Consider the following 21,663-nt stretch of genomic DNA (forward strand, 5'->3'; position numbering starts at 1 on the left):
GCCGACATGTATACTCAGTGTTTGGTTTGCTCCTTCTGTTCTCATTCAAAAGCAAGCGCCACATTTATTATAGTGTGTTTTGTTGCCTATCTTATCTGTCTATCAAATGGCATCTTCGCTTCTTTCAACAGCAGGAAACTGCTATAGATGCTGGGTCACCTAAAATGTAGGGTATTCTGTTAATTTTCTTCGTGAAAGTCAATCCCGATAAAATTAATTTGTTCTGCACTGAGAAATGCTCACCTATCGGGTGACTGCCCAGCTTGTAGCTGACAGAGAAATATGTTTTTGACACTCTGTCGAAAAGAAAACCCTTGAAATAATTCAATTCAAGTGAAGACGATATCGAGAGTATGGAACATCCTTAAATATATCTCCCGATCTGAAATCCACAGGAGTAAATGAAGGTTTTCAAATTAGAAGGCCGTTTTTTTGAAGCACTGGCTAAGCATTCGGTTAACGCTTCTGGCTTGAAATTGAAAGTTCTGAGTGTCGATCAACAGCTTCGAACACAAAAATCACTCCGATCAAGAACGCTGTGCAAACGAAAACCCATAAAAACCTAGGGCAGTCCAGGTTTCGTTTTCCATCCTTGTAGCTCACCACCAGCTGCCACCGGTCTCTTAGGTACCGCAACACAACAGACATTGACGGTACATTAAACTTTGTTCCTACTTAGTTTACGGACAAGAAAAGAGCGTTTCGTGTGAAAATTTAACTGCCTTTATTCAACAGAAACTTAATTTTCAAAGATTATTTCATCTTGAAGTTTAATTAACTCGATCATGTGACGTGAGAAAGGATTATGGGAATTCGGGAAGATGACCACCTGCCTTATCATAATGAGCAGTTGGCTGGTCAGATTCATCTGTGGTTTTCTAAATCACTCTATATCCAGGTGAATATTGCTTTCAGGTCGCACATAACTTCGTTTATACAGTCAATGCTGTTTAGCATATCTTCGTTTATACAGTCAATGCTGATTTAGCATATTTTTGAGTTAAAACTGAAACTTCTAATTTACACAAAATTGACGTTATTGTAAAACGTTTTTGGCCACTGTGATGTCTTGTGGAGTTTATCAGGAAACATTCAAAGAAGGGTTTCGAGCATGGCTGCGATTGCAAAATCGACGGGAAAACGTTCGCTGTAGATGAATGCACAAATAAGGCAATGTGAACCGTCTGAACATTGTTGGTAGCGTCTAATTCTTCACCTAATTTACCATTACATTCCTCTAGCCAAAATTCAAAAATTGCTTGATTTCCAAACGTGAACCTCCAAGGTTCTACACAGGTAATTCAAGGGCTCAAGGACAAAAGATCCCGCAGACGTCATCCAGAAATACATCTCTAGCAACCAGACTTTATGATAGGCAACTTTATGCTCAAAGTTGTTAGTCAACACGCTTATTTTTAACGCGTATCCCTCAATCTCTGCCATGACCAGAGGGGCTGGTGTCAAACTTAATGTCAGTACCGTTCCAAACAATGGTAACGTACAGCAAAAATGGGACTAAACTACCCACAATTATATGTCTACGCCTTTTGGTCGCCGTGAAAAAATGGCCCAAGTGGAGCAATAGCGAATCCGGCCTGGTTGGCGTTGCGTTGACCAAATCTTTACACTCCATCAGGCTCCACAACTTTAGTATTCCTGGATCTCCAAAGTGCATTCGACCAGGTAGACCGGTCTGTTCTCTGCAACGGGCTTGTCCATCGAGGAATGCCCCCGAAGTTTGTGAATATTATAACTTTGTTATGATATCAGTCTTTCTGGTGCGTCCAGATACACGGAGAGCTCTCTGAAAGCTTCCGTACACTAAGTGGTGTGCATCGGAAATGCCCACTCACTCCGTTATTATTTGGTGCCGTAATCGATGGGATAATGGTACAAACACTGAAAGGTCGTCAAAACTACGGTGCTCCAATAACCTCTGATGAAACCTTATCGATCTGAACTATACAGCTGACATCGTTCTCGTCTTCAAAGAGGAGAAGGCGTAGGTATTTTTGGATAAACTGACCAAAGTCATCCCATCCTTTGGTACGCACTGTGCACCCACAAATTGTAAAGCCATTCTCGTGGATATGTAGCCAATTAACAAGCTTTTTACAATGTGGAACGATTTACATATATCGGAAGTTCCATTATCTCCAATGGGTCAACGCATGTTTGCTAGAGCGTCGACGTGGTATTTTCCTGAACCTAAAGGGGAGCGTCTATCAGGCTAAGTAAAGGCTGCATTAGTGTATGGCTGTGAGACTTGTCCTGTTTCAGCAGCGAAGCTGAGACGTCTTCAGGCGCTCGACAGTATTCTCTCAGAACCATGGCTCGTAGAGGGTGGTTTTGGTGACTCTGTAACACAGCAATTAGGGAGTGAGTTTTCGATTGTGCAACGGGAACTTCCATTGAAGAATGCGTCTAATGCCATAGGTTGCGTTGGTTAGGGCGTCTAGTACGTATGCCGAACAAACGTTTTGCGTACCCAATTCGGAGAGGCAGAAACAGATGGGTAGCCCACCTGTGACCTGGCAGACGGACATGAAGAAGATAATGAAATGTTTGAATGCGGTTGGTGCCACTCGCCTTCAAGGATTGAGACCACAATAGCCCTTACTGCAGCAAAATATGACTGCTGACTGGTGTCAGTGGCATTCTTGTTGTCAGTTTCTATCCATATTTTCTGGATGAGTGTTGGAATGTGTAGTCACCTCGGAATGACTGTGGTAGACAAGCAATAACCTTATTTATGTTCTTCTTCCCTTCACAGTAAGTCTTGCATATAAATCGTGGTTTTACGGCAGTTGGGCATCAGGGTTGAACACTGATGTCATGCTGTCCCTGGTGAACCATCTTCCCTTCATGAGAATACCACAGATGCTATCTACTCCCTACGGAAGTCTGGTTTGGAGAAAGTTGGCCAACAGTAGCACAACGCTCGTTCGGACATGAACGAAGGGTCAAGATACTTTTAAATGACAACAGCCCGGTGTGGCTCCGAACAGATCTGCTGTATGCAAAAATACTTGTGCTAACATTGCGCCTTTAGAAAAGGCAAACAGTTGACAAAAAATATGAACCTCGAAGTGAAGGACTGAATTGATACATTCAATGTGCGTACAAAACCAGTTGACGGGATGTTAGAACGATACACCACTGACTCGGATAATCCCAGGAAATCTCGGTTGGCCAACCAAATCAAACAACACGACTCCCGTGTACCCATTCTACTTGCCTGAAATTTAGAGTACTGTCGACTAGAAAATGCAGTCCAATTGTGCTGGCAGATGACTTAAATCGGAAACAGCCTACGCCAAATCGATATGTAGCTCTGATTCCCCAAATGAATTTTTATCACATTTCAGTGGGTATGGTCAACCAGTAAACCGACAGAAAATGTTATGGCAGAAGCTGTCAGCTGTCATTACATCTGCCTCGTCGTAGGTGATATCAAGTCCAAATCAGACGTCATGACTTAAGTAGGGGTGGTTGGGCCGTTTAAAATACCCAGCAAAATGGTAAACGTACAGAGCCAGCCGACTGTGTATACGACTATTAAAGTTACCGAAAATTACCACAGGATCTAGCGTGGAATTCATACAAGAGGTAGACATAAAACGGTTCGTCATCCAGCAAGGAGATATCAAGGAACATCTTACGACGAAGGCAACGTGCGGTATTCGTAGCAACCTCGGCTGGCCCTGAAGAATCCTTCAATCGCGGAATGAAGTAGCTGTCAACCTGACGTGATTGTAGTTGAGTCTGAGAAGAGTCAAGTCTACTGGGGTTTAAAATAGTCGTTTTTCAAAGTTCTGCTAATTTTACCCCATCTTATATTTTGAAGGAAAACTACAGTGGGACCAGCGACCTTATCACGAAGACTGCTATAAAGACGGCGGGAACACTGCAACCAGGAAAAGGTAAAACAAACTGTGTATTTTCATAAGGGAAACTACTCACAAGTTTGCTGAAAACTCTTCGACAGCCCACGACCGGTTTCGTCCTTCTGCTTTGGGCTCATCAGGTAGGCGCAGTCCCCGAGTTTCCGTCAACCTTATATTCTACTTGAATCCAAATTGGACTGTTTTCGAGAAATAAACTCATTTGTAAATCGATTTGATTTTCACGAGAGACTCAGTTGAATCTCTCGTTTCCTTAATGTGAATATACTGCGATATCTCGAATATCGTGCCAATCGAATCATGAGGCGGCCTGTGTGCAGCGCATCCAGTTGTAGAATATCAAAAACGAGAGCTTCGGTTGTCTCTCATGAATATCGAATTGTTATGCAAATTAGTGTATTCCTCGTAGAAAAACGTGTTTTCTGCCGAAACGCTGAGAGGACTTTCGGATTAGGTAATAGGTGGGTAAAATTCCAGTGCAAGTATAAAAATGTCGAAAAGCTCACACATGTTAAAGGGAACGTGTTTCAAAAGAACACTCAAGAGGCGCACTATTTTGTGGATGGACAATGTCAGTCACACACAAAGTATGCAGGGCCAGGACAGTTTATCAGTTAAAACGCAATGCCCCACTGAAACTTGGAGAAACGGGTGAACAATGCCTGGTCCATTCGGCAATGAACCAACCAACGAACTAACTTACTTATTTACCTAATAAATAAATAGCTATTGCGGCTGAGGGTTATCACCATACTCCCGTGTTTTTCATCGCCGATATTATTACCTTTAGCTTACACAGTCATCACTAGCTTGAAAGTAGCAACGCATAAGTCACCGTGAATATTTCTTGCGGCTGAGTGGAACAGCTTTTTCTGAATCCACTTAACCGTTATTCTGAGGTGTCCACCGTGAAGTTTCTCCTCCAATTTAAAAAGTTATGTATATTCGAAACACACTCCAATTGATGGTCTCCAATAAACCGGTTTTATTACTAACACGTTTAGAGCAGATATAAATTTTTGTCACGTGAACAACTGTTAATCGCTCTTGAGTTGGTGGTATGAGTTTTTATTGATCACTCTGAAAGCAATTGACTGACAACTCCAAAAACAGCTGAATACGTGCCGACAGGTATGCGAACTAAGTTAAAATGGTCGTCCTAATGATAAAGCTCAGAGTAGTGTAATGTTGTGCAATGTTCTGTCACAAGCAAATTTCCATACTTCTTCAGAAAAATTTGAAACGGCAGCAGAAAGTACTTATAGCACAATCAGTAGGTTTTCTAAGGTTGCAGCTTGTCAAGATTGTAGTTGTTTTCAACATAATCAAAACAAAATAAAACTATTTTCTTGGATTTGAGAAACCCGTTCTCTAATAGGTCGAATAATTCCCAGTATTTTGCAACTCCCCGGTAGATCGTAAATGAAACAATTGTTAGTAATATTAAGCCAACAAATCTTTTCACAATATTTATTTCTTAAAATACATAGAATGAATTATCACTTGGAAACACGGAAACTCCAATCAATTGGGCATTCAAATGAATAGACAACTGACGGGCGTTTCATTTGCACACACAAAATATTTTGGGTACAAAACCTACTTTGGATTTCGCACAATCCCCTGAACGATTTCAAGATATAATTTGTTACGTTTAACGGTGGTATTGTTCATTTGAGGCGAAATCGTGCCCCTCTTTCAACGATTCACGAAAGCCTTTCTCCATCACTGACGTAAGAGTAACCGTAACTTTGCGTTGCGTTGGGTACAATCTTTCTCAAAAAAACTGTTGTGTGTTCATCAAAAAGAAGCCGCGGCAGCTTTATTTTCAGAAAGTTGACTTTGGTGAACAATCTTATTTATAAAATGTTTTACCTTTGCTTGATTTGGAGAGAAAACCGCACTACGACAGAATATTTGAGCTTAATAAATGCAATCCTTATGGATCAGTTCATGCCATATCGTTTTGTCTACCCGTTCGTCTTCTAAATCCTTCCGCTTACGAATGGGTGAAGTTGATCCCAAAAGTTGGTTGCTCCCGGTGGGATCGAAAAACTATTTTTTTGACCCTTTTCTGCTTTATTGTGACAAGAAAGAATCCCGAGATTAGGGCTGCGTAGGAGGAACATGATGGATGATAAGACGCATTGTTTCTAAATGGAATGCTCATGAATTTCAAAATTGTACGCTTGAAATATTTTTCGAAAAGGAAAGGAAAGGCGTGTGTAAGTGTGGGTTATCTTGATGAAAACGCTGTCAGCACTGTGGGAGATCTGTCACAAAGAGGCACTTGTGATTGGTTGGCCCAATGCATCCTTTTACTGATATTGTAGACAGTAGCATTAAGTACACTAGTTTCGAACGGTAATCTAACAGCACCTTTTAAAGAACTGAAAGGCTCCAAATAAGGCCTTCTGAGGTCACGGCTGTGTTTCAGGAGTCTTGGGCAAACAAAGACGTCAGCTGAAGTCACGACATCGTGTGCAGTTTGCCAGTTCAGTTGACCCAGCTTTGTTTTGAAGATTTTCACAAACGTCACACCTTGCGTCCAGTCCTGATCACCGACCTCAAACCCAGATCTATTCAAGTGTATTGAGAACAAACCCTAAGGTTTATGTGACGATCCATCGAACACCGGGTCGTAATGAGATAAGGTCCCCAAAATAGTCACTAATTCTACTTATGATCTCTTTTTACTGAACTGAAAAAACATTCTAATCTATTTAATTAGGGAGGGAAAACAACATATTTTTGAACCGACATAAAATGCTTCATAAAGTGGAGCAATAAATCATTGGCTCAACCGGTTTTTCCTATGTAGCCAAAAAAATCTTTCGGGCGCCAACTTTTTAAAAAGTGACTTTACCGCATTTGCAGTGTACAGATCACCCAAATGGATGGGACGCAATGGGTCGTTGTGATAATAACGGTTGTTGTAAACCATCGTCAACTTAGTATCTCTTATGATGGTGCAAACTTTCAGGATGGAGATGAAATAGTGATGGAGCAGGCATTTGAATCATTTTGTTTTCAGAATAGTGTTGTGAGCCCTACATGAAGATGGATATATATCACACAGAGGAATATTTGAGATCTAGTGGAATACTCACCAGGGATAAAAATATCTGACTGGCATGTGAGACCTCACTGCCGATGCACCAACGAGATCGCATCATCAAGTTTTCTTATTTGTAATGTTTGAACCCGCTCCGGAGGGGTTATTTTCTGTGGATAATTTAATCATCTCGTAAACAAACTAAATTGCATTACCAGCTCTGTACTAACATAGGAAAGAACGTATTTCAATAGCTTCTCATGATAGTGGGATTTACTCCAGAGAGACGCTAAATTGATGTGAATGTATACGCATACATGTAGAATTGAACAGAGTGAATTCATCAGCTCCGAGTCCGGTGGAATTCCTGAAATATGTTCAAATGCATCGATGGAAATAACATAGCTCTCTCAAAGCAATATTTACTCTCTTATCGAAATCAGGGTTTAGTACTTAAAACATGTTGCTTACAGCATATATTTTCACGAATTCCCTAAACGTGATTTAGTCGGCATCGAGGAAAGGGATTAAAAACCAGCCTGCTTGAACTCTGACAGATTCAACAGCCGATGTTTGGGCTTAGCTAATTAATTTTTGTCACTAGAATGAGCCAGTATTTAGCGTCCTACGTCATCTATCTTGTTTATCCCTAATTTGATAAGAGCTTTTATTCTAGTGCTTTTTTTGCGCTACATAATAGTGGGAACTAATCAGCACGTGTAAAAGCAATTCCCTAATTTCTCACTTAAACTGCGCACGCTATTTGTTTGTGTATTTGATATTCCTATTTGTGGACATTTTGAATGTTAATAGTTCTGTTAGCGAAAGGGTAAAATACAAGACAAAGCTGAACATGAACAAAGTGAAAATTTTTATTGCTTTTAGTAACTTAAATACCCCCTACTTGTCATTGGATTTGCTTCGTTTCAACAACTTTCTAGTAATCGGTATACGGAAAAGTAATCGGATGTTTAAATGTCGAAGAGTGCTTCGACCACATTTTTAAGATTGAGCACCAATACTGAAGTATTGCGATAGATTGGATGCACCAAATAATTGAGGCGCTATTCTCGTGAGCCATAAATCAGACAATAAATACAGAATTTTACCTTTCGGACCTTTCGGACCATCTCTTACTACTGGGTGTCTGCTTTCGTCGGAAACAAACTATTCAATGTGTTAAGGGCGTTAGATCAAATACGCTTAAATTTTGTTTCTGGGAAAGGTTTTTTAGAACATTGAGATGCAGAGAGAGCTGCTGACTGCTGATGCAACAATTGTACACGTGTAAGAGACTCTTTAGCTACAAATTCGCGGTGGTATTTATCACCCAGTTTGTCACGGGATATACTGTAATTGTGGATTGGAAAACACAGAGTTACTTCCAACAAGCAACTGATCTAAATCACCATAGATGACATTTGCCACATTAGCTACATTCGGTCATATTATTCAGTATAAAAACATAGTACATGTTATGAGATGCTATTAAAGTATATTGTCTATGTATACTTTTGTCTCTACCTGGGGCTCTCACAATTCATTATTTTCGGAAAATACATTGATTATCCATTGATTTGAAGAACAACCCAGTTTGCCATTACTGTCTTTATAACCAGAATGGGTTTTTAGTTCCGAGTAATAAAAATCATGCACCGATGGTTTGAAAATTCAAATCTAGAGTCAAATGCGCATGCACTTGAAAAATCCTTCGACCCGTAGATCTTGGTTGCAAGGACTACCAACACGGAAGCATATGATATCAATTTTGATAGTCATAATCAACGATCCAGAATATTTAGTTTTGTAAAAATTGCAAGTTTGTTTTGAGCAAAGACGCTATATGGAGCCTTGAATGCCGACATGGCAAAAAGGTGAAACTAATTGCCAAGCGTTAACCTGTTTTGAAAATTAGACACTGACCATCTTAAATAGTTTGATAGTATTCTTATGTAATATGGTAATAACACTACTACATAATCCAACGTACGTTTCTTGTGGTATCCATGACATCTTCAAAATAGCACAAATAAACACATCCACTTTTATGGTGCATGCAGAACTTTTTGCACCTGGGATTTTGGAACAAGCTCCCCCAAAATAGGGGGTTGTTCGAAATTTTTAGAAATGACCGATCAAAAGTTATTTTTGAACGCACTCACATTTGAAAATTTTTCACACAGGACAGATCCCATTGTACGCGACAACCTTTAGGTTTTTTCAACAAGCATCTGTGGTTAAGGGCCAGGTTAGAAAAAAACGCTGCTGTCTCACAGTCAATTAATATACCAACCGATGTAGGGGAAACATCCTCAAAGAAATAATTCTTTCAAGTGAGGCCAACGACTTGCAATTTTCCACGTGAATCCACGACCAATGATGGGAGGATTTCAGATACTACTGAAGCAACTTTTACCAAAACAACTGCGTCATCGCGGGGTGGGCACATTTGGAAAATTCCCATTGCTAAACAAGATCCGCTGATTGCCTGTATTTCACGCGGCGTTCGCTGATTCTCTACGCCGAGTTGTTACAGCAATTTATTTCATATGATTGTGGTATCGGACCCACGGTCTAAGAAGACATACGTTATCAATTCTGATGAAGGACCTCTTAGACGAGCTGAGACCAATCTAAAGGAAAAAGTCTTGTAATCAGTCATCGCCGTGTCTCTGACAACAAGAACTAACTCTGTTTTTTTATTCGGTGGTATCAAATGAAACAGAAGGTGATGTTTAGCTCGGCATCCATTTACCCCACATTGATACTGTGCTTTGTGGGCCTTTTCGAGACACTGAAAACAGGCATTTATAAACCTCAAAGTGGACCATCGTCCGACCAGCTCGCAAGACAGAAAACGCTCGCAGTTAATGGTCTAGTGTTTACCACCGCAAACCTTGCAACTCGTCTCGCCCAAAAGTGGGGGCCTGCTCTGAGCAAACGATCGCATGATTCCAAGCTTTTCCGCTCTTGCCTGCATCTGTAATAGACTAGTCAAGTACACCTGGGTTTATTTGCGCGACCGATTCTGCTAGAATACCGTAACGACTGTTTAACGTTCTCGCCCTTTGCATGACAAACTGTGTGAGATCGGCGAAGGTTGTCTTCCCCCATTCATGAGTGGCTTGGTAAACGAATTCCGCTCGCTTGTGTTGCAAAGTATTGGGCAAGCACCTCACCAAGACAGCGCGATGATAAGTTAAGGGCAACGGGTCCGTCTACCGCATTGCTTGGTTGGAACTATCTAATATTCCTCCAGCCTGATCAATATTACAACTAATTAGAAATTCCACAACCAACAACCCACCAAGCTCCATAACTACGCACTGATGTTGTCACCTCATTTGTTGATGAAACGTTTGTAAATAAATAGCTCAACTCAGTGAATTACCTAAAAACCAGAAATCCCACAATTCAACAGTCATGATTGTGAGTGGAAATAACGCTTGTACATTAGTTGTTCATAGAGTCATCTACACCCACTCTCCCCGAACAATGTCAACGACCTCTCCCATGGGTAACTTTCGATGGTTCGAAACCGAACCCTGAAGCTCAACTGCTTAGGAAACCTGACAGCATCTCGGCCCAGGTGCTTCCTCTGCGTGGTATGGCAGCTAGGCGCCCAAAGAGTGTTACAGCTGAGCTTTTTCTGTATGGTTAATTTGCAGGACAGTCAAGTAGACTACTTCGTGGTACACAAATTTCTCGTATTACAGATAGTCCAGGTGTGTAAATATCATGGAATTTTGAATGACCATGGAGGATAAAGTTCGGCCACTGTAAATACATGTACCATACAACCGACATGTACCCCAACCGACCAAAGGTCACAGCATCTCTCTTAAACAACTTTCTTAGCACTAGCTCACCCATACAGACTGACAGAAGGTTTAAACGAAGTTCAAGAGGAACGATCAAATGAACCGAACCAGAAGCACTAGACCCTAGGCTGGACCCAAACACATGTAGGTTCCCCCATCGGCCCAACTCTTGTTCACCCACCCGAACACACTAAAATCCCTCGACTGACACCCAACAGAGATTTAGCTTGACCTGTCTGATTGGTTCTCCTTCCGCCTTAAATCTCGACCAACCTCGGAACCTAGTCACTTGGCCTGATGAAGCTAGATGATCTACTTATTATCACGGTTTTCTTCCAAGGCATTTGTGCTAAATGTTTGACAAGCTTACTGTAAAAGGCTGTTTAATCTGGATTTCTTGGAATATCACATAAAAAAATTGGGTTAGGTTTGTATAGGAGACGAAAACTCTGTTGTTTGCTTCCTTGGGTTTTTTTTGCACCAGGAAATTCGGAAAACTTTTTGCTAACTGTTGTGCAGTACTTTCTGTAAATTATTTTTCATACAAGGGCGTGTCAACAGGCAGTACAGGAAGAGCGCATGTGACAGTTTGAGGGAGTCTGCCAACCATGGGATACGTCTCGACATCAAGAAGGATGATTTTACGATACGCCATTCATCACACCATCACAGTGAGTGAAAAAAATGCGGAAGCTTTTACCGGTTTGATACTGTTGCCTACTTTATATGTGCCCATTATTTCTTTATGCATCCAAACAAAACGAGTTGGGAAGAATATCTAGCGTTGAACCTCTTACCAGGAAGTCATCCTCAATGTAAGTACTTTTCAAAAATCCTCGATTATTTAACACTGTCATATGCTCCATGACATCTTATTCGAGTAAGCCACACGTGACTAGATTGCACGGTAATTCATTCGCTAAGTCAGAAGGAATTTGACCTCGGCTGAAATTGCGGTGTGCCTGGTGGAAAAAATTATCCCTTGAGGAATTCGTGCGAACGAAGCCTGGTGGAAAAAATTATCCCTTGAGGAAGTTGTGCGAACGAATGTCATCGTTGAAAGGGTGTGCAAGATGGTTGACCGCGGCATCAAGCAAATATTTATCATGTGGACTACACTTCCAAAGATTCATTTTCTTACCATTCTTACAGAAAAGAGGATGCCCACCAGCATGTCAGTAAATGCAAACGTTTTATTATGCTCAGCACCATTACCAGCAAAGGTCGTGGTTTACCCGACGACCACCAATTTGTTTTCTCCGACTCTATCAAGAACCAAAACAATATGTCAAAATTCAAAAGACCGGTTTGTATTTTTCACATGTTTAGGTATCGTAAAATTTGAAAAAAATCAACAGTAATTAAGAAATATTAACTTTTGACCTCGACTTTATCAAAGGATACATCGACAGTATATTTTCATAAAGGAAACTATTCACAAGTTTGCTGAAAACTTTTCAACAGCCATGACCGGTTTCACCCTTCTTGGGGCTCATCAAGTAGGCGCAGTCCCCGAGTTTCCGTCAACCTTATGTTCTACTTGAACCCAAGTTGGACTGTTTTCGAGAACTACAAATCAATTTGTTTTTCACGAGAGACTCAATCGAATCTCTGGTCTATGATACATCGACAGCTTTTTGAGGCCAAAGTAGGAATAGATAAAATGATTTCCTTTCCGTCTAAACTTGGAGGTCGCGTTCTGACAAACAACACAAGCCTGGTTTCTGCACAACTCCTCGGAAGCGACGGAATATGCAAAAGCAAATTAGCCATCCCAATGTACTGAATACACATAAACAGCCAAGGAGCACTTCCGGTCAATCTGTTTGCAATCGCTAACAATGTAAGAAGGAAATTCCTTCGTCACGAAGTCATATGTTACCGAACACAACTAAGCAGTTACAAACTATTAGACAGGACATCAAACGTCTCATATTCACATAATTTTGAAAAAAATTGAACACCACGCGCCTTTCCGTCTAAACTTGGAGGTCGCGTTCTGACAAACAACACAAGCCTGGTTTCTGCACAACTCCTCGGAAGCGACGGAATATGCAAAAGCAAATTAGCCATCCCAATGTACTGAATACACATAAACAGCCAAGGAGCACTTCCGGTCAATCTGTTTGCAATCGCTAACAATGTAAGAAGGAAATTCCTTCGTCACGAAGTCATATGTTACCGAACACAACTAAGCAGTTACAAACTATTAGACAGGACATCAAACGTCTCATATTCACATAATTTTGAAAAAAATTGAACACTCACGCGCCTTCTTGAACTTTTATGTTTATTCATTGACCATCACACCACTGTGAACAAACACCGAAAAGCAGTTCACAAGTTCCCAAATAAACGTCATTTTTCATTGGACACGGTGCGCAGCTTCCGGAAGACCACAAAAAACTCACATGCCTATCCAGTGGTATCTGATGTTACACAGCTTCCCAATTCGAAGGTCACACGCATGCCACCGGTTTTCATTTGCGTTCGTTAGTTTGGCCGCAGCAGCTGGTCTATTCGGCCGTTATTCAGGTGTGTCATGCCACTTCCGAAGCTAAGTCCCATTTACTATTTTTGATTCCCCGCCTTGATTTCCCCGGCAGATCTTGCCGTCGACCGCCCAGCTTCCGCGATCCCAGTCCACTCCTTCCAGGATTCTGACGATCCTTAGATTCGACTTTCGCGTCCATCAGGAACGGTTGGGCCTTTCTACTTGTTGTTTTCTCTCTTGTGCTTTGCTGAACGACGGTCCACTTTCTTCAGGCTTTTCTTCCTTTATCTTCTGGCTCCTCCAGAAACAAGCTGGTGGTCGGTCAAACACCAGAGTTCCTGGAAGGCGCAGATGTTGAGTGTTTATCAGCCTAAACGGTGATTTGCCTTTGGTTGCCTGTATCGAAGCACGATTTGATAGCAACACCATTGGCTGGTTTAATTGCCAGTCCCTTTTGGCCTCCAACTACTCCCCAGATCATTCAGTTGTTGAAATCGGTTAAGTCTTGTGTTTTCGGTTGGTGAAATGCTATCCTTAGCCAACTAATGCACAGCTTCTGAAAGCAACTCCTAAAATCTCCGCTCTCAATGCGAGGCCCCTGATTTGTAAGGATCATTTTTGACGCTTTATGTTTGGCCATGCGATGCATTACCATTCCACTAATCATCGCCGCTCGTTGATTTGTTCGGCTGTCGCCTCAATCACCTCGATAGGTGTTCTGTCACTTTTCATTATGAAGTCAACGGACCATAACTTGCCGATCTCCGATGCTGGAGCAGATTCCATGGGTTGAGTTGCTCTTGTCGTATCGCTTTTCATTACTTGACACCGTTTACAGACCACCACATAATCCATCACCTCACTTGTAATCCTGGGCTCCCTTCCGGAGTAAGTCGTGTGTCTTGTTGTGCCCAGTGTGTGTCGTCTCGTGGCATTTGACATTAAGCTTCCATCTCGAGATACCATACATCACGGGCAGCACAACATCAGAATCGGTGGCGTTCCAGGAAATTGGGCCAGATTCAGTTGGCCTCAGTCGATCAAAGTGACTCTGAAACGTTTACAATTCATGGTCTATCCCTCCTTTCTCAAAACTTTTTCCGTCCAACAAGGCGGCTGCAACTTTCCGTAGCACGGGATCCTGTCGCTTGAGTTGCGCCAACATTCCAGGATCCAGTTCGACGACGAGGCTATTGGCATCAAGCATGATTATGGGGGCCTCATCTCTAGTCTTCTGTCTTGACAGCCATTCAGCCGGGTGGATCTCTTTCCATGGCGCGTGCCTTATCGTCAAGTCGTACTACTGTAACCGAAGTGCCCAGCAAACGAGCTTTCCGCAAAGATCTCTGGACGTCCCGATCTCGTCGGGGGTTTTTTGACCGACATGAAATCTTTGACCCAGCATGTAACGCCTCCACTTATACAGGGCCCAGACGAACTTCCATGGGTATTCATTGACTATCACGCAATTTAAAACGAACAATGAAAAGCAGTTCCACAGTTTCCAAAATGAACCTCACTTTCCATTAGACCCGAGCGGAGCGACAGACTACTTGCATATTTAAACAGTAGTACCCGCATTTACACCAGTACTGTGCCACAACAATCAAACCGACCAATGAGATGCAATAGAAGAGCAACCTCCAAACAACGCCAGATGTTGGGGAGGCGACTTCTGGATATGTCTTGAAAAGAGCTCAATTCACGAAGTCAGATGTACTGCTTACGCTAATTTAAACATGCTTAATTTCGAGACGTTCAATTATCTGAATTCCTTAATGTAATTATGCCAACTGCATCCTGTAAATTGTTGAATTTTTGAGAGTTTCTTCTGTCTTATATTGATTATGTGTACTAACACGAAACTGACGGCTGATTTTTATCCTTTAGGTGGAAATTTTTAGCTTTTGCGACTTTCCAGATTTTGCCACACGATGACGTGCTTATTGTCCAACAGTTTTGTCAACCGCCCATTCCGAATGTCTTGGTCCCAATGAAAGCAGAAGCCAATTATTCCCCACCTCCCCTGTTCCCTGATGCAGTTGATACAGTTACCGTTTTGGGGTTTTGCGGGATAGATATTTTTGTTCATAGCCACACCACACTCGTTTGAACGGCCGTGTTCCTGCTCTGGCGTAATTATTCCGGTGAGTCCACACCAAAGGGAAGTACTGGACTCGAGTTTCGCTCTTATTAGAGCTCATCAGATGTCCGGGGTTCAAATTCGGGTACGGCCATTGGATATGCACGGCTGATGAGCTCTAATAAGATTGAAACTCTAGTCCAGTACTTCCCTTTGGTGTGGACTCACCGGAATAATTACGCCAGAACAGGAATACGGCCATTCAAATAAGAGTGGTGTGGCTATGAACAAAAACACGGTTAGCCCATTCATGTCATTTTAGTGATACCTGTTTCACATACGTAGAAAATTTGGCATGCACAGATTTGCTATATACTTAACCTCTTGGTAAGAAAGGTGTTTGTCGCTGACANACAGATTTGCTATATCCTTAACCTCTTGGTAACAAAGATGTTTGTCGCTGACATAAAATAGCAGATCAAATGTTCCCTGGTCTTTGGAGACGGGAGGGGGTTAACTGGCTTTCATGCTCTATACATCACCCAAATCTCCCTAGTGGGGTCTCAGTTAAATTAGCAGCATAAAGGCCCTCTCTAATCAGTCTAGAATCATCGCCAACACAAAAGCAAGAATAAAATCATCAGCTAGTCAGTGACACCCCGTGATGCACTTGCACAATTATTTTCTAGTATAAGGCAATCTGTCAGTTCTAGGTATTCAGGCATTTCACCTAAATTTACTCATCACCGTCATGTGAAGATTTATCAAAAACGTTTTGGGTATGCCGTGATACTGTAAATGAGGAGAACCGGACAAACAATAGCCACGCATCGCCGCACCTAAGCGGCAAAAACGAGCTAGTTGAATGCGTGCTCAAATTCATCCATACGGCAGCGCATTGTAGGCTTCTATCAAATAGACAAATTCTAACAACACCTCTTCTTCCAAAACGTGGCTCTCAGCAGACCTAACCGACGTCAAATCACTTTCACTGTCGAGGTGTACCGATCTGTTTGAACATTGATATGTCATGCGTAGAGCTGAACGTGTGCAGTGCAGCCACTCCCTCCTAGAAACCGCGTTCATTACATTCGGATCGCCCGCGCGCAAACCTTATTAGAATAGGCGAAAATGTGCAGACGTCTTTGGGACAACTTTGAGGGGGTGATAACGCTGTGGATTTTGCAACCACTGCGCTATTCCTCATCAAGTAATTGGCAATGTTTGCAATGTCCTATTAGAATGTGTGCTTCTTCGACGATTCAGATGTCTTCTATCAGGATGGTTGGTTGATCTACTGGTTCCTCGCTTTCATTTATAAATGTTCTGAAGAAATTTCACACATGTTCTGCTTACGTAGTCTGAGAGTGCACTCGTGAAGGAGGATACGGTTTCCAGATGACCACATGGAATGTGGCTCGGAGGAGCTTATACTTGCTGTTCGAGATGTTCCACTTAGTGTTGGATGCGCTTACATACACCAGCTTTAAGTTTACTGCTCTCTTTACTGATCGTTCGTGTTTGGTTGACTTCAACCTGATGAAACAGCCTAAATGTGAATTCGCGAATATACACTAATTTGCAAACTAATTTGGTTTTTCGAGAGACTCACCTGGAAAACAGCTGAATTTCTCGTTTGTGATGTTCTTAGGCAACTGAATGTGCTTCACCAGGCCGCCTAATGTTTCACTCGCTACAATATTCGAGATATCGCGATACAAGTATAAATTTGTAATGTACTACTCATAAGGTTGCTTAAATGTGATCTCAATGGTTAACCGACACTCCAAACTTCGCGTTTCCATAAGAAAGCCTCCGGTTATAGTTTGAACAGATCACAGGATGACTTCTATAGTTAGTGTCGACATTCGGGGAGTTCGGAGCACTAAGTGGATACCTAGAAAGTAACTGTTGCTGAGTAATAAACATACATGCACAAGTGCGTGAAGTTTGGAAGCCTTACCGGATGTGTGGAAAGCTATCTGGAATATCCGCTGAGCAATGAGCTGCGGCTAATTTGGACTGATAGTTTTTTGATGCTGGTTAATTTTATAGCTGAACTGGACTAGCTTGCCGAGCGTATTATCCTGAGGGGTTCCTGAGCCAAATTGTAACTGTCCCACTGGAAATAGTGTAATTTAAAAAAAATATCTTTGCCATCCAAAACTGTTCGCCATTATGAAGTTCATGCAATGACCCTTATAGATTAATAATGGAAAATCAAATTTGTCTTTCAGGGCGAAGGTGATGAGGCTGGTTAGGGCGTATGCTGAGAGCACGATCAACAATGCCTATCGATCGCCTTGAATACGTACATGAACCAAACAGTGAGCGCATGCGTGGATCTATTTCGTCAAAGCAGAGTTTACAAAAAGCCCAAGCGCGCTTCTAGCAAGCGCCTATCCGAATGTCTAGACCTCCAGACTTCCAGACAGCTGCAAGCTGTAAATACGGTTAACTTCTCTAGAAATAGAATGTAACTTAAATATTGTATTCCGTACTTTGATTCCGGTTCGTGAAATGCGGCAAACTATCGTCTCTACTTTTATGATTTTGGCCGCTTTATGCCCAATCGGAATGGTACACGAGAAATCAGCACAGGACTCTTTTCTGACAGTAATTGCGAGAAAAGTCCGAAGAAAACTATTTTGGTGGAACAAAAGTTCGGAGAAATTCGGCTCAGAACATCGCAAGGAGAGGAGGATGACAAAAACGATTATAAGCTGAACAACGGGGTGATTGGTAGTTCAAAGCAGGGTGTGTAGTAAGTCGACCGCCTCCCTGCGAAATAGAAAATGCTGTACGTGAATGCAATACTAACCCTGATGATGATCTTAATGTCAGCACGTAAAGCCTCTAACAGGAGAATAAATTCCGACAAAACGCAGAAAAAAGCATGGCCTCTACAACATTCCTTATGTGTCATCCAGTAAGCCTCAGGATTTGTCACTCGCTTCCGTCCCAAAGATCATCAAAAATGAGTGAATATACATTCATTTGCAACTAATTTGGGTTTTTCGAGAGACTCACCTGGAACCCAGCTGAATCTCTCATTTGTGATGTACTCAGGCAATTGAATGGACGCCTAATGTTTCAGTCGCTACGATATTCGAGATATCGCGACACATGTATATATTTGTAATGTACTACTCATAAGGTTGCTAAGAAGGTTGCTCATAAGGTTGCCTGAGAACATCACAAACGAGAGATTCAGCTGTGTTCCAGGTGAGTCTTTCGAAAAACCCACATAGTTTGTAACTGAGTGTACATTTGCTGATTCCCTGCAATTTAGTTTCAAGTAGAACATAAGGTTGACGGAAACTCGGGGACTGCGCCTATCTGATGAGTCCCTAGAAGGGCGAAACCGGTCGTGGGCTGTCGACGGATTTTCAGCAGCCTTATGAGTAGTACATTACAAAGATATACCATCAAAAATTGTTCGTCACCTTTGGATCAATACGTGAGACGTTTTTGCTTTCAGTTGACTTTTAGTTCCAACGAACTGCGACCACTGCACAACTACAAGTTTTGGGTACTGTCACAGTACTTTCTTGCCTTGTGAGTTGTTTTATTCGGTTCACTTGGCAAGTAAGAAATGTGCTATCATAAAATAACATTTTACCTTTTCTCATGCGGGCAACATTTGATTAAACTGATGAAAGCAAACAGCACCGGTGAAAAGCATTAGTGCTCCTGTAATTCCTTGGAGTACAAAACTTGAGTATATTTCTTTATTCTTTACATGCAGCACTAATATGTCTGAGTTTGCGTAAAATAATTATTGGTTTTCCATTTCCTTGTGGTTGAACTCTTTTGAGCGCAAACGCTGGAGTTTGTTTGCGAGCAAGTCGTACTCATCCCAGAAAAGTCATCAGCCTTTTCTGTCTTCGTAGGAGCAGATAAACATAAATAAACAAATAAACAAATAAATATAAACAAATAAAAAATATATAATAAAAGTACAAAATATTGCCTCCTGTTGGTGAGTCTGTCGATAGTTCGTAGAGAGTTAATTTAAGTTTACTGAAAGACGCACGGCGGACAATATATAAACTCACCCATTACCTTAAGAAAGCTATATGTATGGTGACAGGGATATCATGTTGATTCAGCAGGGCTGTATGCATCGTCCAGTCAGCTACTAATACCTGGGTGTTGTAAACGCCAGTCGCTAGAAGAAAAAATGTTTTCCGTTCCTTTATCGAATGCATTTATTTGGAAAACACCAATGGCATAGTGTTGCAATCAATACTCAGGTTCTCCCACGTCATCAGCACTTTTTCCCCGCAAAGGGATACGTTTGTATGCGCGACTAATCGTCCTCTACACTGTTGATATCTCACTTGGTTTGGTTTCTATAAGCAGTTCGCGGTGGCTTCCCCCATTCTTTATCTTTTTCAAGTCAATATTTTTGAGGTTTTTACGTGGTGTAGCAGATTGACTAAATTTCCACAAACAACAGCACCTCAATTGCCGTAACTATATGTGCCTCCTTCGGTTTCGCTGGCCACTGAATTCCTATTATTTGTACAAAAGTGCATTTGAACCGTACTCAAGAGAAATACATCTAAACACCTGCCCAATATTGTCGGTCACAAAAAGAACATTATCCAAATCAATCAAATGATGCAACAACGCTTCTGCACATTCTATGACCACGGTTTTTCTGATATTGTGAACGGTCGACCAAATAGCCAATGGTTTGTTCTAACGTTTTTGTACAGGCCGACAGGGTCTTCCCCCCTCCACCCTCAGATCAGGTGCTTCTAAAAACAAAGAGCCATTTGAAGACAAATCACTACGCAGACCAAGTGCCAAGCGGAAAAATAAGGCCAGCAGCCTTTGGCAAAATAGCTAACGTTTGCTATCAGTTCAACTTCTAAAATGCAATACTGAACACAGTACTACGATAACTAAGTCAGTTTTGTTCCGCACCATTTGGTTCAATATGTCGTTGATGGTATTTCAGTGATGAATCGCCTGAGGCTAAAGCTCTTCACCTAATGATCACTCCAAGCTTCTTGTTTGTCAAACAGATTTCATTTGGCAGAACTCTGTGCCCTCGGGGGCACAGTTTTTTTCTAACTTCATTCCATTCCACGCATGTTCCATTTTTTCTTTTTCTTGCATTCTTTTCCCCACGTTAACCTCAGTAATACAGTATGCCTTCGACGGAACGATCGGTAAAGAAAATGCAATAGCCACTTCAGTAAGGGCCACAGATTGCGTACTTTGAGGGAAATGAACCCGCTTCTGGTTTCCAGATCAAAACAGGCTGTTATATTATGTTTTAGCTTACTTATTTCTATTTTATATAGATACGATACTGTTCATGTTTAAGTGAAACTAATCAATCCTCCCGCATCAGCCATAACACTACTTAAAATATGAGTAAAAGGACAACTTGTTATAAACTTGCGCGTTTTCTCAGGAATATGCACCGTTTTTGCTTTGCCAACTGTCCTTGATACTCGGGCAAAGGTTCAGGCTCTCCTTACTTCCACTCGTTAGGAATTCGAACACATTATGCTGAGTTGCATCGGTTAGAACTCCACCGAGGCCAAGTTTTTGTCTCTCAGAAACAGCAAATGATAATCACGGTGTCCACATCAACAAGTTTAACATACTTTGGAATGTTTCGTAGGCTGTAGTGATAATGAACGCTCAAACAGCTCGGCATTTGACGAGTTTGAAGATGGGACACAAGCGTGCAACTCTTTTTTTATGTTGCTACCTCCCAAGAATTTAATGAGGAACAAACATTCAGGTCACATCCCGTTGACTAACTTGACTTTATTCAGGCGGTCTATACTTGGAACACTTCGTCAATCAAGCCCTGCCATTAAGGATAGGAAGCTTTCTCAGAACCTAATAAGTCATCCACACAACACTGTTCTGAGATGTTTTATTAAACGGAGAGTTGCGCAATATGTATATATGTGATACAACAAAATAAATGTCCGAACCAACCATACAAATTAAAAGAAAAACATAACACCCGAGAAACAGGCACACCCAATCAGATAAAAGACAACGAAGCAATCGATTTGACGAGACGGTGTAGATCTTGGCGATAACATTGTTCCCCGGCTGAATTAACGCATCTGAGATATGGCAGACAATCAGTTCCCAGTCGACCAAGCAGACACTGATGTGTGACTAGTTTCTTACCCATTCACTTGTAAACAGAAAGCACTTTCAGCGAATATACACTCATTTGCAAACTAATTTGGTTTTTCGAGAGACTCACCTGGAACCCAACATAAGGTTGAAGAAACCCGGGGACTGTGCCTGCCTGATGAGCC

At 41.7% G+C, this 21,663-nt stretch overlaps 2 protein-coding genes across 2 annotated transcripts in view; one reads left to right on the forward strand and one right to left on the reverse strand.

The window, feature by feature from the left end:
- Positions 1 to 1,957, forward strand: part of T265_14438 (hypothetical protein) — a gene marked incomplete at both ends in the record, with an annotated part of 6,529 nt that extends 4,572 nt beyond the window's left edge. Inside the window, 2 exon segments of the mRNA XM_009173621.1 lie at positions 1,450 to 1,778; positions 1,789 to 1,957. Coding sequence (XP_009171885.1) covers positions 1,450 to 1,778; positions 1,789 to 1,956 — 497 coding nt within the window.
- Positions 1,958 to 14,335: 12,378 nt separating this feature from the next.
- T265_07948 (hypothetical protein) overlaps positions 14,336 to 21,663 on the reverse strand; it is a gene marked incomplete at both ends in the record, with an annotated part of 39,086 nt that continues 31,758 nt past the window's right edge. The window contains one exon of the mRNA XM_009173613.1: positions 14,336 to 14,575. Within this exon, the coding sequence (XP_009171877.1) occupies positions 14,336 to 14,575 (240 nt within the window). The remainder of the gene's footprint in view (positions 14,576 to 21,663) is intronic.

The sequence above is a fragment of the Opisthorchis viverrini genome, assembly GCF_000715545.1.
Source record: "Opisthorchis viverrini unplaced genomic scaffold opera_v5_194, whole genome shotgun sequence".
NCBI lineage: Eukaryota > Metazoa > Platyhelminthes > Trematoda > Opisthorchiida > Opisthorchiidae > Opisthorchis > Opisthorchis viverrini.